A 12,541-nucleotide genomic window follows, 5' to 3' on the forward strand; every position below is an offset into this window, starting at 1 on the left:
ACCGGGACAGGATCGGTGCCCTGACCGGGACTAGAACCCGGTGTGCCGGCGCCGCAAGGCGGAGGATTAGCCTAGTGAGCCACGGCGCCGGCCGAGTTTCTCAACAGTCTCTGCTTCCCCAGACACCTCCCTGTGGACCAGCCCCCGGCGGCCCAGTAGCTCTGTCCTCGCCGGGGACACTCGCAGACCTTTTTTCCTGTCCTGCAGTTTCACAACCCACCCTCTTCTGGTTCCCAGCCCCACTACCCCAGGCTGTGCTGTCCTCTGTGTCAGAGATGACAACGCCGCAGAGAACAGCCCAGAGCACTAAGCAGAGCACTAAGGGAGCACTGTGCACTGAGCGCTGAGCACTCTCTGAGCACTGAGAGCAGGGTACTCAGCAGAGCACTAAGCAGAGCACTAAGGGAGCACTCAGCACTCAGCACTCACTGAGCATTGAGAGCAGGGCACTCAGCAGAGCCCTGAGCGGAGCCCAGCTGCAACCTACTTTGGTTGTTTCCCACCCCCGCCTCGCTCCTCTTCCCTTTCCACATTCTTCACCTGCAGCTTCCTCCTCACACACAGTCACCGAGAGACACTGGGATGAAACACTGGGACGACTCAGCAGCTCAGAAATGCAGGGGTCAAAGGCCCCGAGGAACACAGCTCCATCCAAAGCCCTGGGCCATCGCCCTCCCCAGGGAGCCTCCCCGCTCCAGTCCCAGGCCACGCTGTGCTGCTCTCACAGCCCCAGGCTGGCTGAACACGCAGTCTTGGCTGTCAGGCGGTGGCTCAACCCCAGAAGCCAAGGCGAGATCCCACACTGAGAGCATGTATTTCCAGCAAAGGCAATTTAACACCATGCCTAAGCGAGCTCTGTGGAGCCACAGCATCCAAGGCCGTGGGACACACAGGCAGGAAGTCAGCTTAGGACTGCTGGGCTGGAAGTCACAAGCCCCCATGTGGAATCCTATCCTCCTCCTTGTCAATCAGGAGCCCCCTTTCCCAGGATGCACTGGCTTCATCCAGGACCTGAGAAGAAGGTGCCATGAAAATGTGGATATTGAGCTCCATGTGGAACTTGTGGAGGTGGCTTAGTGCCCAGGTGTCTTCACCCCTGGAGAGGCACAGCCCTGAGCTCATTAAGAAACCCAACATGGCCGGCGCCGCAGCTCACTAGGCTAATCCTCCACCTTGCGGCGCCGGCACACCGGGTTCTAGTCCCGGTCGGGGCACCGATCCTGTCCCGGTTGCCCCTCTTCCAGGCCAGCTCTCTGCTGTGGCCAGGGAGTGCAGTTGAGGATGGCCCAAGTGCTTGGGCCCTGCACCCCATGGGAGACCAGGAGAAGCACCTGGCTCCTGCCATCGGATCAGCGCGGTGCGCCGGCCGCAGCGTGCCTACCGCGGCGGCCATTGGAGGGTGAACCAACGGCAAAAGGAAGACCTTTCTCTGTCTCTCTCTCACTGTCCACTCTGCCTATCAAAAAAAAAAAAAAAAAAAGAAAAGAAAAGAAACCCAACAACCAGGGCCGGTGTTGTGGTGTAGTGGATAGAGCTGCCACCTGTGATGCCAGCATCCATATGGGCCCTGATTAGAGTCCCGGCTGCTCCACTTCCCATCCAGCTTCCTGCTAATGGCCTGGGAAAAGTAGTGGAAGATGGCTCAGGTCCTTGGGCCCCTGCCACCATATGGGAGACCCAGAAAAAGCTCCTGGCTCCTGGCTTTGGCCTGGCTTAACCCTGGCCACTGCAACCATCTGAGGAGTGAACCAGCAGATGGAAGATCTCTCTCCCTGTCTCTCCCTCTCTCTCTCTCTGACTCCAACTTTCAAAGAAAATAAAAGGGGAGGGGGAAAAGGGCTGGCGCTGTGGCGTAGCAGGTGAGGCCACTGCCTTCAGTGCCAGCATCCCATATGGGTGCCGGCTTGGGACCCGGCTGCTCCACTTCCAATCCAGCTCTCTGCTGTGGCCTGGAAACACAGTGGAGGACGGCCTGAGTGCCTGGGCCCTGCACCTGTGTGGGAGACCTGAAGGAGGCTCCTGGCTTGGCTCCTGGCTTCAGAATGGCCCAGCTCCAGCCTTTGTGGCCATTTGGGGAGTGAATCAGCTAATGGAAGACCTCTCTCTCTCTCCTCTCTCTCCCTCTCTCTGCCTCTGCTTCTCTGTAACTCTGCCTTTCAAATAAATAAATCTTAGAGAAAAAAAAAAAAAGACTAACAATTGAGACAGGGCGGCTATGGCTGGAGCGACTGCCAGGTGTTCTTTCTGTCTCCCCTCCTCCTGAACCATTCTGCTTTGAGGCAAATCTTCTGGCCCACTGCCCACTCTTGACAGGTATTTGTGTGGAGCAACTCACGCCCATGTGTGTGTGTGTTGTGTGTGTGTGCTCACTGTCTCACCTTTTAAATAAACTTTATCACTATGTGCACCTTACTTGTGTCCCCAGTTAGAATGCTTTATCTTTGTGCATGACAAGAGCCTGGTGTGCAAAATTAATACCCCTTGGGGTTGGTGCTGTGGCGCAGAAGGTTAAGCCTCAGCCTTTGACGACAGCATCCCACATGGGTGCCAGTTCCAGTCCCAGCTGCTCCCCTTCTGATGCAGCTCCCTGCTAATGCTCCTGGGAAGGCAGCAGAGGATGGCCCTAGTCCTTGGGCCCTAGTCCTTGGGCCCCTGCACCCACATGGGAGACCTGGAAGACGCTCTTGGCTCTTGGCTTTGGATCGGCCCAGCTCCGGCTGTTGAGGGTGCCGATCACAGAGAAGTCCCTGTGTTGTGGGCGAGGTGGGTGCAAATCCCTATTCCGGCTCCTTGCCTTTTCCCTAGAGAAGCATTCCAAACACAGGCACAAACAGTGCACCAAGTGGTACAGTTTATTCCAAAGGTGAGGAACACACACACACACACAGCCCAAAACAGGTTATGTGACTGACAGGGCGGACGGACCAGGTGTGGTTTCCAGCTCAGGGACCTAACATGGCTCCCTGCCTTATTCCTCACCACCTGCACCGAGACAAGCACTGAGGGACAAGCACCTAGGGAGACACTGCTGTTGGAGGCGTCCGAGGTGCAGCCCATGGTGAGCCGCCTGGGAACACCCGTGGGCATGAGGACGCACACCTGCCGGGTTCTAGGCGCCAGCAATTCCCACAGCCTGAGCGTTTTCAGAGGCAGGGCCGACGGGTTGTTTACAAAGTCAGGAAGAAAGGTGAGGATTTCAGAGGCTGTCAAACGGCTTCCCAAGGAAAACAAAGGAGCTGGCGGGACCCCTCCCCCACCTGACCGTGGGACCTTCCTGGTGAGTCAGCCTCCCAGCCCTTACTGAGTCCTTAGGAAGGCCTGGTGGCAAAGCAGGCTTGGTTCTCATTGTTTTATTCACCTGGAAGTAACAGAAGGCCAGGTGAGTCCCCGAACTGTGACCCAGTGGGCGCGGCCTCACTGTGACGCCCACACACAGTCCACTGTCCATACCAGGCGTGGACATCGGGGTCTGCAAAGTGACCACAGCAAGGATTCTCAGTCCCCACCCCCCAAGGTGGGGCTGGCAGCTCCGTGCCCAGCCCCCATTCGGGAACACTGGCCTTGCCTTGCACCTCCCAGCACCGGGGCCTTCCTCTGAGCTCAGCCCGTACTGGCCGTGCTGTCCATGAGCGCTGGGAGTGGCTGCCGCCCAGGCCCCCAACTCCAGGACTGCCGTGGGCCCCCACCAGGACTAACACCTCAGCTCAGCTCCTGTGGCCGGAAAGGAACGAAGCCACGAGCACTGCCACGGCCAGCAGGTGTCACCTGGCCTCCAGGACGCCAGCTCAGTCTTTACAGCAGGGACAGACGTCCCTGTGCAGACCTAAAGTGAGGGCAAGGCCCTCGCCCCACTGTCTGTACTGGGAGCCGCAAGGGAGGAACTCCATTTGACTGTGCAAGTCTTCCTGCCTCCTGCTCCCGCCTCTCTCAAGCCACAGATGGGCGCCAGCTTCTCCTAGGGGCCAGCTGACACACATGGGCGTGCCGCCGCCCACCAGCAGCTCCATGGACCTCCTTCCCTCCCTCCCTTCCGGGGGCGTCCGGCTGGGGCACGGCCACTCCGAGTGGGCAGAGCCTCTGGGGCGAGACGGGAGATCCACAGCACAGCCATCTACAGCCAGGCCGAGGGAGCAGAGAGCTTAACAGACCACACAGACGCCTGAACACTCGCTTCCTTCTGGGCACAAACAACAGGCATGTGGCTCAGCACGGGGAGGGAAAGATGTGCACAGAGACCCCTGCTGGCACTGGCGTGGGGGCCCACAAGCACAGCGGCAGGGGAGCCCGCCTCTCTCACCACAGTGCCCGCGTTCGCGTCCTGGGTCCACTTCCAACTCCAGCTTCCTGCTGCTGGGCACCTGGGAGGCGGCAGGGTACGAGCCACCCAGCTGGGGGACCTGGATGGAGCTCCCAACTCAGCTCCGGTCTGATCTAGCCCCGGTCGTTTCTGGCCATTCACGGGAGAAACCAGTGGACCGAACCTCTCCCTCTCCCTCTATGCCTTTCAAACATTTCCATAAATAAAATATTAACTTATGACCTAACAGTAAATCAAAAAGGGTACAATACTGTTTATATACCATGACCACAACTCTGTAAAATGTGTCTAAATATGGGCCAAAAAACCAAACAGGGAAAACAAAGAAGAGAAACTCGCTGTGCGGAGATGCTAACAGGACAGGCTTCTATCTTTAATTTTTCTCTGTGGTTGTCGTGTTGTTCTCACAGCTCAAAAGGAACCAAACACCCCTGCTTCTGGCCAGCAGGTGGGGGACCTGCCGTGGTGCCTGGGCGAGCCGGCGCACATCCACGTGGACGAAGTCTGGGTCTTGGAGGAGCACCTGCAGCCTTCTAGCACACAAGGGCTGTGTGGCTGTCTCCCCGGGAGCAGGTGGCCACCCCATCTGTGCAGCTTTCTGCCCGGGGCTCGGACCCGAGCTGGGAACGTGCAGACCTCTCGACTCCCCTGTCTGTGGTTGCCTCCTGGCACGCCACGTCTTACACTCTGCCACGCAGCCCTCCCTCTCTCACTGCACTGGTCGGGACAAGGACCCAGGAGGCCGGCACCTCTGGCACACTCTTGTTTTTTTTTTTTGGACAGGCAGAGTGGACAGTGAGAGAGAGAGACAGAGAGGAAGGTCTTCCTTTGCCGTTGGTTCACCCTCCAATGGCCGCCGCGGTAGGCGCGCTGCGGCCAGCACACCACGCTGATCCGATGGCAGGAGCCAGGTGTTTCTCCTGGTCTCCCGTGGGGTGCAGGGCCCAAGCACTTGGGCCATCCTCCACTGCACTCCCTGGCCACAGCAGAGAGCTGGCCTGGAAGAGGGGCAACCGGGACAGGATCGGTGCCCCGACAGGGACTAGAACCCGGTGTGCCAGCGCCGCAAGGCGGAGGATTAGCCTAGTGAGCCGCGGCGCCGGCTACACTCTTGGTTTTGTTACTGTTTGCTGCTGCTATAACTGAATACAAAGGATACAGGTTTATTCAGGCCATAGTAGGGAGCTCTGGGGTCGAGGGGCTGCACCTGCAGAGTCCGGAGGTGCTGAGACGGAGCAAGTGTGCTAACCTCTCTGGCCTCTCCTCATACCATCACTAACATCTCTGCTACCCCCCCGAAGGCCCCACCCCCAAATACCGTAACACATGGCTTTGGGGGTTACGTTTCAGCATGCATTTTAGAAGGTCAAACGCCCAGACCACAGCGCTAGGTAAACAAATAGTAAACTGTCAGAACCTGCCAGTGGCCTGTTGGGCCTTGTGGCATCATGTTTCAACGTGGCAACAATCAAGTTCAACAAGTGGATGCGTGTACACCTACAGATATCTGTCTGTATGCATGTACGTATCACTTGATAAATGAGGGTTCTTCAAAAAGTTCACGGAAAATAGAATTAAAAGATAACTTGATTTTGGTGCAAAAAAAACTTTGAAATTCACAGTTTTCTATAATCTGCATTTCCATGAACTTTTTGAAGACTTTTTGTGTGTACATTTGTGTGTATGTATATGAAATCTAGTTTTAAATACTACATCTAGGGTACTTTAAGCTAGATTATAAATGAAACAGAAAAGTAACAAACACACACGTATTCAGAAATAGACACACTAACCAGGCTCTTCCTGTAGATAATTAAAATATGACAAAGAACAAAGAAAACACCCTTCTCTTAATTTTTACTTATCTGTTTTATTTATTTGAAAGGCAGAGAGACAGAGCTCTGCCATCCTTTGGTTCATCTCCCCAGTGCCTACATCATCCAGGGCTGGGCCAGGCGGAAGCCAGGAACCTGGAGCTCAATCCAGGCCTCCGTGTGGATAGCAGGGAGCTGACCATGTGAGCCATCAGCAGCAGGAACCTGGAGTCACGAGCTGATTGGGGACGGGAACCCAGGCACGTCAATGTGGGACGCAGGTGTCTTAACCACTGGACCCAGTGCCTACCCCAAACTCCCTTCTCGTTTGCTTCTCTAGGGAAACAAATCAGCAGAAGGGGAATGAGAAAAATGGAGAAGTGTAAGGTGAACCTAGGCCCAGGAGCCCTGAATTCTGGAACCGGTTCCCTGGCCGGGTTGTTGACCTTGAGGAAAACTCTCCCACCTCTGTGCTGAGGTTCACACAGACGCTCGAGGCCTGGCGGAGCAGCCGGCCTGTGGCGCAGCTTCTGACACCAGCATTTGGGTCCTACCCAATCCACTTCTGATCCAGCTCCCTGCTATGGCCTGGGAGAGCAGCAGCAGATGGCCCAAGTCCTTAGGCTCCTGCCACCCACAGATGGGACTGTGGCCATTCGGGGAGTGAACCAGCAGGCGGAAAATCTCTCTCTTTCCTCCTCTCCTTCTGTATCTCTGCCTTTCAAATAAATAAATCTTAAAAAAAAAAAAAAGACAGACTACAGAGCAGGGCAGGAACAGCGTGTGGGCACCTGCCTCCCTGTCCAACACCGAGGTCCAGGACAGCAGTGAGGTAACTCAGCAAAGGCAGAGGACACCCAGCGCTCGTCAGGAGCTGCCTCTGGACACATGCCCAGGGCCCCAACACCCCAAATGCCCCACAACTGAAGAGGAAGTGGGGCCCTCACATGACAGGAGTGTGGCCAGTGCCCTTGGCAAACAGCAGAGCCACGGGGCTCACTTTGTACTGAGCTCTGCTCCTCATTCCTTCAGCAACTCGGTTCTAGCACCTGTTTGCTGGCACGAGAGCTGCAGAGACTGTAGATCACGGTCTATAATGGAGAAGAGATGCCTTCCTGCTGGGGGAACACGGACGACTTCTGGAAGAGGAGGCATTTGGGCTGCGTGGACTGTAAACGTATGAAGTGAGTGAGGAGAGGGGTGTCTAGGGAACACTGACAGGGGCCACGGGAGTGGAGAGAAATTCTGTACAACGGTGGCAGGAAGTAGCGAGTGGTGTGTCGGGGTAGACCACAGACCTGGCCCTTCAATAAACAACCAAGCAAAAACGCAAGCCACTTCTGTCCTCCTGAGGTGTCTCTACTTGTCACCGTGCAAAGCAGAACTCAATCCTCCAGGGGCCCAGAGGGTATTCACACAGCCCTGGCGAGAACCGGCTCATCAGCAATGGACTGTGTGTTGTGATTTTTTAAAAAAAACTTATTTATTTTAAAAGGCAGAGTGACAGAGACAGACAGACAGACAGACAAAGATCGATCCTCTGTCCTTTGGTTCACTCCCCGAATGGCCACAACAGTTAGGGCTGGGCCAGGTTGAAGCCAGGAGCCAGGAACTGCCACTCCATCCGGGTCTCCCACGTGAGCGGCAGGGGCCTCACACCTGGGCCATCTTCCGCTGCCTTCCCAGGTGCACTAGCAGGAAGCTGGACTGGAAGTGGGGTAGCCAGGACTTGAACCAGCGCTCCAATATGAAGTGCTGGCATTGCAAGCTGTGGCTTAACCGGCTGCGCCACAACACTGGCCCCCATCGACTGAATGTTTGTGACCCCCTGAAACGCCTAGGTTGAAATCCCAACCCCTGCTCTTCCTCGGCGCTACCTGAGGAGGTGGCAGCCTTCTACTTGGCGTCATGGCTGCCCTCAGACTCCTGGTGAGGCCCAAGATCATCAAAAAGAAGACTGCGAAGTTCATCCGGCATGAGTCAGACCAATGTGGCGGTTAAGGGTAACTGGCCGAAACCCAGATGTGTTGGCAGCAGGGCGCGGTGACGATTCAAGGGCCAGATCCTGATGCCAATGAGGGTTACGGCAGCAAGAGGAAAACAAAGCACACGGTGCCCAGTGGCTTCCGGAAGTTCCCAGTCCACAACGTCAAGGAGCTGGAAGTGCTGGGGAGACTGCTCACGGTGTTTCCTCCAAGAGCCGCAATGCCATCGCTGAGCGAACAGCCCAGCCGGCCGTCAGAGTCCCCCACCCCAATGCCAGGCTGCACGGTGAAGAAAAGGGACAGCTCGGGTGCATGTTTTGTCTTTAAATAAAACCTTGAAAACTGCAGAAAACAAACAAACAAACAAAAGAAAGCTATCCCAGCCTCCAAGGTGACAGCAGGAGGAGGCAGGGCCTCTGAGCGATTGGGCCATGAAAGTGCGGTCCTTAGGAACAGATTTAGTGGCCTTACAGGAGCCAGCACAGTGGCGCAGTGGGTCAAGCTGCCTGCAATGCCGGCATCTCATATGGACACCATTTCAAGTCCCAGCTGCTCCACTTCCAATCCAGCTCCCTGCTAAGACGCCTGGGAAAGCAGCAGCGGACGGCCCAAGTGCTTGGGCCCCTGCACCCACGTGGGAGATCCCGATGGAGTTCCAGGCTCCTGGCGTCAGCCTGGCCCAGCGCCTGCTGTTGTGGGGAGTGAAGCACGGATGAAAGATCTGTCTCTCCTCCTGCCTCTGTAACTCTGCTTTTCACATAAACGGAAGGAAAGAAAGAAGGGAGGGAGGGAGGAAAAAAAATTCTACCTTGGAATTCTGCTGGTTGGGGCTGGGTTTTTAAAGTCTCCCTACATGCTTCCAAGGAGCAGTCAGGAAGAGGAACCAGGGCATCTGACGGTGAGAAAGACCCTTTCGCCCGCCCTCGGATTCCACTGCATCACTCCTCTTCACCAAGGGCTGCCGGCCTCGGTACAGAGCGACATTTTCCAGAAATGTTCCTCAACATTCTTTTTTCTCAGGTAGAGACCAGCAAACGAGCATGGCTTCTAACTTCGTCAGACTCGATGAGCATCCCGTGTGACGGCTTCCTCCACGGGGCAGCACCTGTCAGCTCAGTGCAGTCTCCTGATTTCTGCTTCTATCACAGTCGCTGTGTCGGAGAATGAGGGTGCCCACAGATGTGTGTCGGTAGCCACCAACACACGCAGTGCACATGTGGGGTGCACACGTGCAAGCGTGCAGGCACACATGTGTCACACGCACTCACACTGCAGCCTTCAACGCAAAGACGCTTCCCAGGGGAGCTGACCGATGGCTCCCCTCTTGGGTGGTCCCCACAGTGGGGGAACGGATGGACGACGGGGCAGACCCTGGCGAAGCCCAGCACTGTTCGTCTCCCTTCTTCTGGCCCCGTGCTATGCATCACAAACCTGACTTTACCGGGGGGGGGGGGGGGGGGGTGCTACCAGCACAGTCCCAGCGATCTGTGGTACTCTGGGATACACCACCTCGTCCTGCCGGGCCTCGAGTTGGTGTTAAATCCTGTCTCTGGGAGTCCCTGGAGAGCTGTGGGCCAAGTGCCTCCAGGAAAGCCCACCTCCCCCCTCCGCCCTCTCCTGGTCCCTGTGCTCCTTCCCCCACACCCACACCTGCTCCCACACTTACTGCAGGCCGCACAGGTGAAGCACGCGTCATGGTAGAGGTTCCCCATGGCCTGGCAGGCCTGGCCGGCCCCAAACACCCCTTTGCTGCATTTCACACAGGCTCCTGCAAGGCAAGAACACACCGTGAGTCGGGAGGGAGCCCGTGTGTGGAAACAGACAGCAGAGAGCCCCAGAACGGAACGAAGCGAGGTAACTCCCTGCCCACCATCAGCCCAACTCCCTGCCCACGATCAACCAGTCGCCAAGTCCCGCGGACGACTCCTTTGCAACGTCTTACTGCCCGCCCGCCCTCCCTCCAGTGACTTCTCAAGGCGCAGTCCCCCCCAGCTGCAGAAAGAGCCACCAGGCTGCACCACCCGGCCCCACCCTGCCCTGCCAGAGCTCACCTGCTCCCTTGTCCAGAGACCCCAAACCCTCCCCGTTCATAAGACAAAGTCTAAGAAATTGCACCACAACAGTAAATATGCCGAGTAACTCCATCTCACGTCTCAGAGAAACTGCTCCCCCTAATTCACAACAGGGTTTATTATCCTCACGTTTTACAAAAAGCACCAGGTCCCAAGGCCCAGGCTGCAAAGCCGGTGCTCTTCCCCGCCCCTTCCCAAGCAGGCCGCTCACCCCCAACAACTCCACTGTGCCTCGGCCCGGGACACCCTATCCCGCCCTTCCGGCCATGCCAGCCCTCAGGCCTTCTTCACGGTGTTTTCCCCAACCGATCTGGCTCTGACGGCAACCTGGTGACCCAGAAACAAACACAGCGAGGAGCCACCCTCAAGCCTCCCACCCCTCACCACCTCCCAGAACCAAACCTTCATTAGGACATGGAGGTTAGGAGCAGCGGGGGAGGGGGTGTGTGGCATGGGAGGCAGCTTTGTCAACCAGGAAGTCCTAAAGGGTGCACCTGCCTTGGCTACAAAGTGCCTGTGCGACCAGCACGGATGACTGCGACTCTGTGTCGGGCTCCTCCATCTGTGAGATGGGACAGCAGGGGGGTCTGGACGTGGACGTCCTCGTCAGCGACTAGTGGAACGGCACCTGCCTCCTGACAGCTTTCCCTGCGGCCATGGCCATTGCTCAGCAGTGTCTCACCCTTTCCTCATTAAAAAAAAAAAAACTCAAATTTTTGTTTCTTTTCGTTTCATTTAAAAGGCAAAGAGACAGAGACAGACCAGGCAGAGAAAGACCTTCCATCTGCTGGTTCACTCCCCAAGTCCCCAGAAGAGCCAGGGCTGGGCTGGGCCAGGCTGAAGCCAGGAGCCGGGAGGTCCGGCAGTGCAGACCATGTATAGGGTGGAGCCCTGTGCACAGGACAAGCCCACGAAGAGAACAGGCTCAAGACAGCTGGCCAGAGAGCAGAGGCCACCAGGTGCAATGGTGCCGGCTTGACTGAAGACGTGGCCCTGGCTGGTCAGGGTCTGGGAAAGAAAACTGGACAGCCCCTCCCACCCCCGCTCCTAAAGCACTGCAGAATGGCCAGCGTCTGCCGGCGCGCGCCGGGCACGGCCCAGGCCTCCCCGTACTTCCTGCTACTTTATCTCTCCGTGCAGGCCTTCCTCCCAGCTCTCGGGACCCTGCTCGGCAATGCTCTCCTCTGGCTTCCTCCTGGGGGGTGGGGGGGCTTCAGCCTCCCTGCCTTGCTCCCTGTTCCGAGCCCGAGCACGTCCGCCTCTGACACCCTTCTCACCACTCGGACCCCCGAGCGTGGACACAAAGCGAGGAAGGAAGCCATGTGTGCTGGAAGCCGTGGGGTCCCTGGGTACGGAAGGCCCCGTAAGAAGCCGAGTCGGCAGGAAAACGAGCTGTCCTTGGGACACGTGGTAAGTGCATAGAAAAGGCAAGGGGGAAAAAAATCAAACAATGTGAAGTTCATCACGTAGGGACTAAGGCAGCTGCCACGGCCAGACCCCAGCTGTCGCCGTCCTCACTTTAACACCAAGCTCTGGGACGGTCCAGTCCTGGAAGGTGCCGACGGCTGCACAGCTGGAAGGTCTGAGACCGGAATCGGAGCGCTGGTTCTGTCCGAAAGGTTCTGCTATCTGCACCTGACTCGCAGCTGGGGATACTCCTGCCACAGCCAGGGCCCCCTACTCCCACCTGGGGCTCCTTCCTCCCCACCTCCGCCCAAACACACGGCCTGCTAGGGATTCAGACCCAAGCCCAGCTCTGTCCTGGACCCCCTAGCACTCACCTAGGCCCTGCCCCCTCAACACACACACACACACACACAGAGCAGCCCCTCCTGCCTGGGAGCCCAACCACAAGGCCCCTCCCAAAGAGGTGACCCTCAGTCCCCCTGCCCTTCTGCCAGGCCATGCAGCTGACCGCCCTCAGATGGGTAGGGAAACCATTCATTCCCTCTCCCAAACCCTTCTCTGTCCCTCAGCCAGGCCCAGGCAGCACCCTGGCCCTGCACCTGCAGGCAGGTGATCCATCCCATCTCCCCTGGTGCACCAGGCTCAGGGAGATAGGCTCCACGAGAAAAAAAAAAAAAAAAAAAAGTCCTGCACCCAAGGGATTGAAGAGACTGCGCTAGCAAAGGAAAACAGGAAGCCGTCAGCCCACAGGACAGCCCAGGCTCAAACCCGAGGGGGAGAGGGATCTGCTCCCTGGGACTCCACCTGCATTCTCTGAACTCCAGGCAGAGTGACGGCGCCCAGTGGAGCTGCACTCGGGTGTAACTGTCATGCACGTACTTGATGGGCGTAACCTGCCAGGTTCTGACCCGGGCATATACACCTGGGAAATCACTGCCACAGGAA

The 12,541-nt window shown here is 57.2% G+C and overlaps 1 protein-coding gene across 1 annotated transcript in view; it reads right to left on the reverse strand.

The window, feature by feature from the left end:
* LIMD1 (LIM domain containing 1) overlaps positions 1 to 12,541 on the reverse strand; it is a 55,514-nt gene that overhangs the window by 21,434 nt on the left and 21,539 nt on the right. The window contains exon 2 of the mRNA XM_062200677.1: positions 9,784 to 9,885. Within this exon, the coding sequence (XP_062056661.1) occupies positions 9,784 to 9,885 (102 nt within the window). The remainder of the gene's footprint in view (positions 1 to 9,783; positions 9,886 to 12,541) is intronic.

Source organism: Lepus europaeus, chromosome 9, assembly GCF_033115175.1.
Source record: "Lepus europaeus isolate LE1 chromosome 9, mLepTim1.pri, whole genome shotgun sequence".
Classification (NCBI taxonomy): domain Eukaryota; kingdom Metazoa; phylum Chordata; class Mammalia; order Lagomorpha; family Leporidae; genus Lepus; species Lepus europaeus.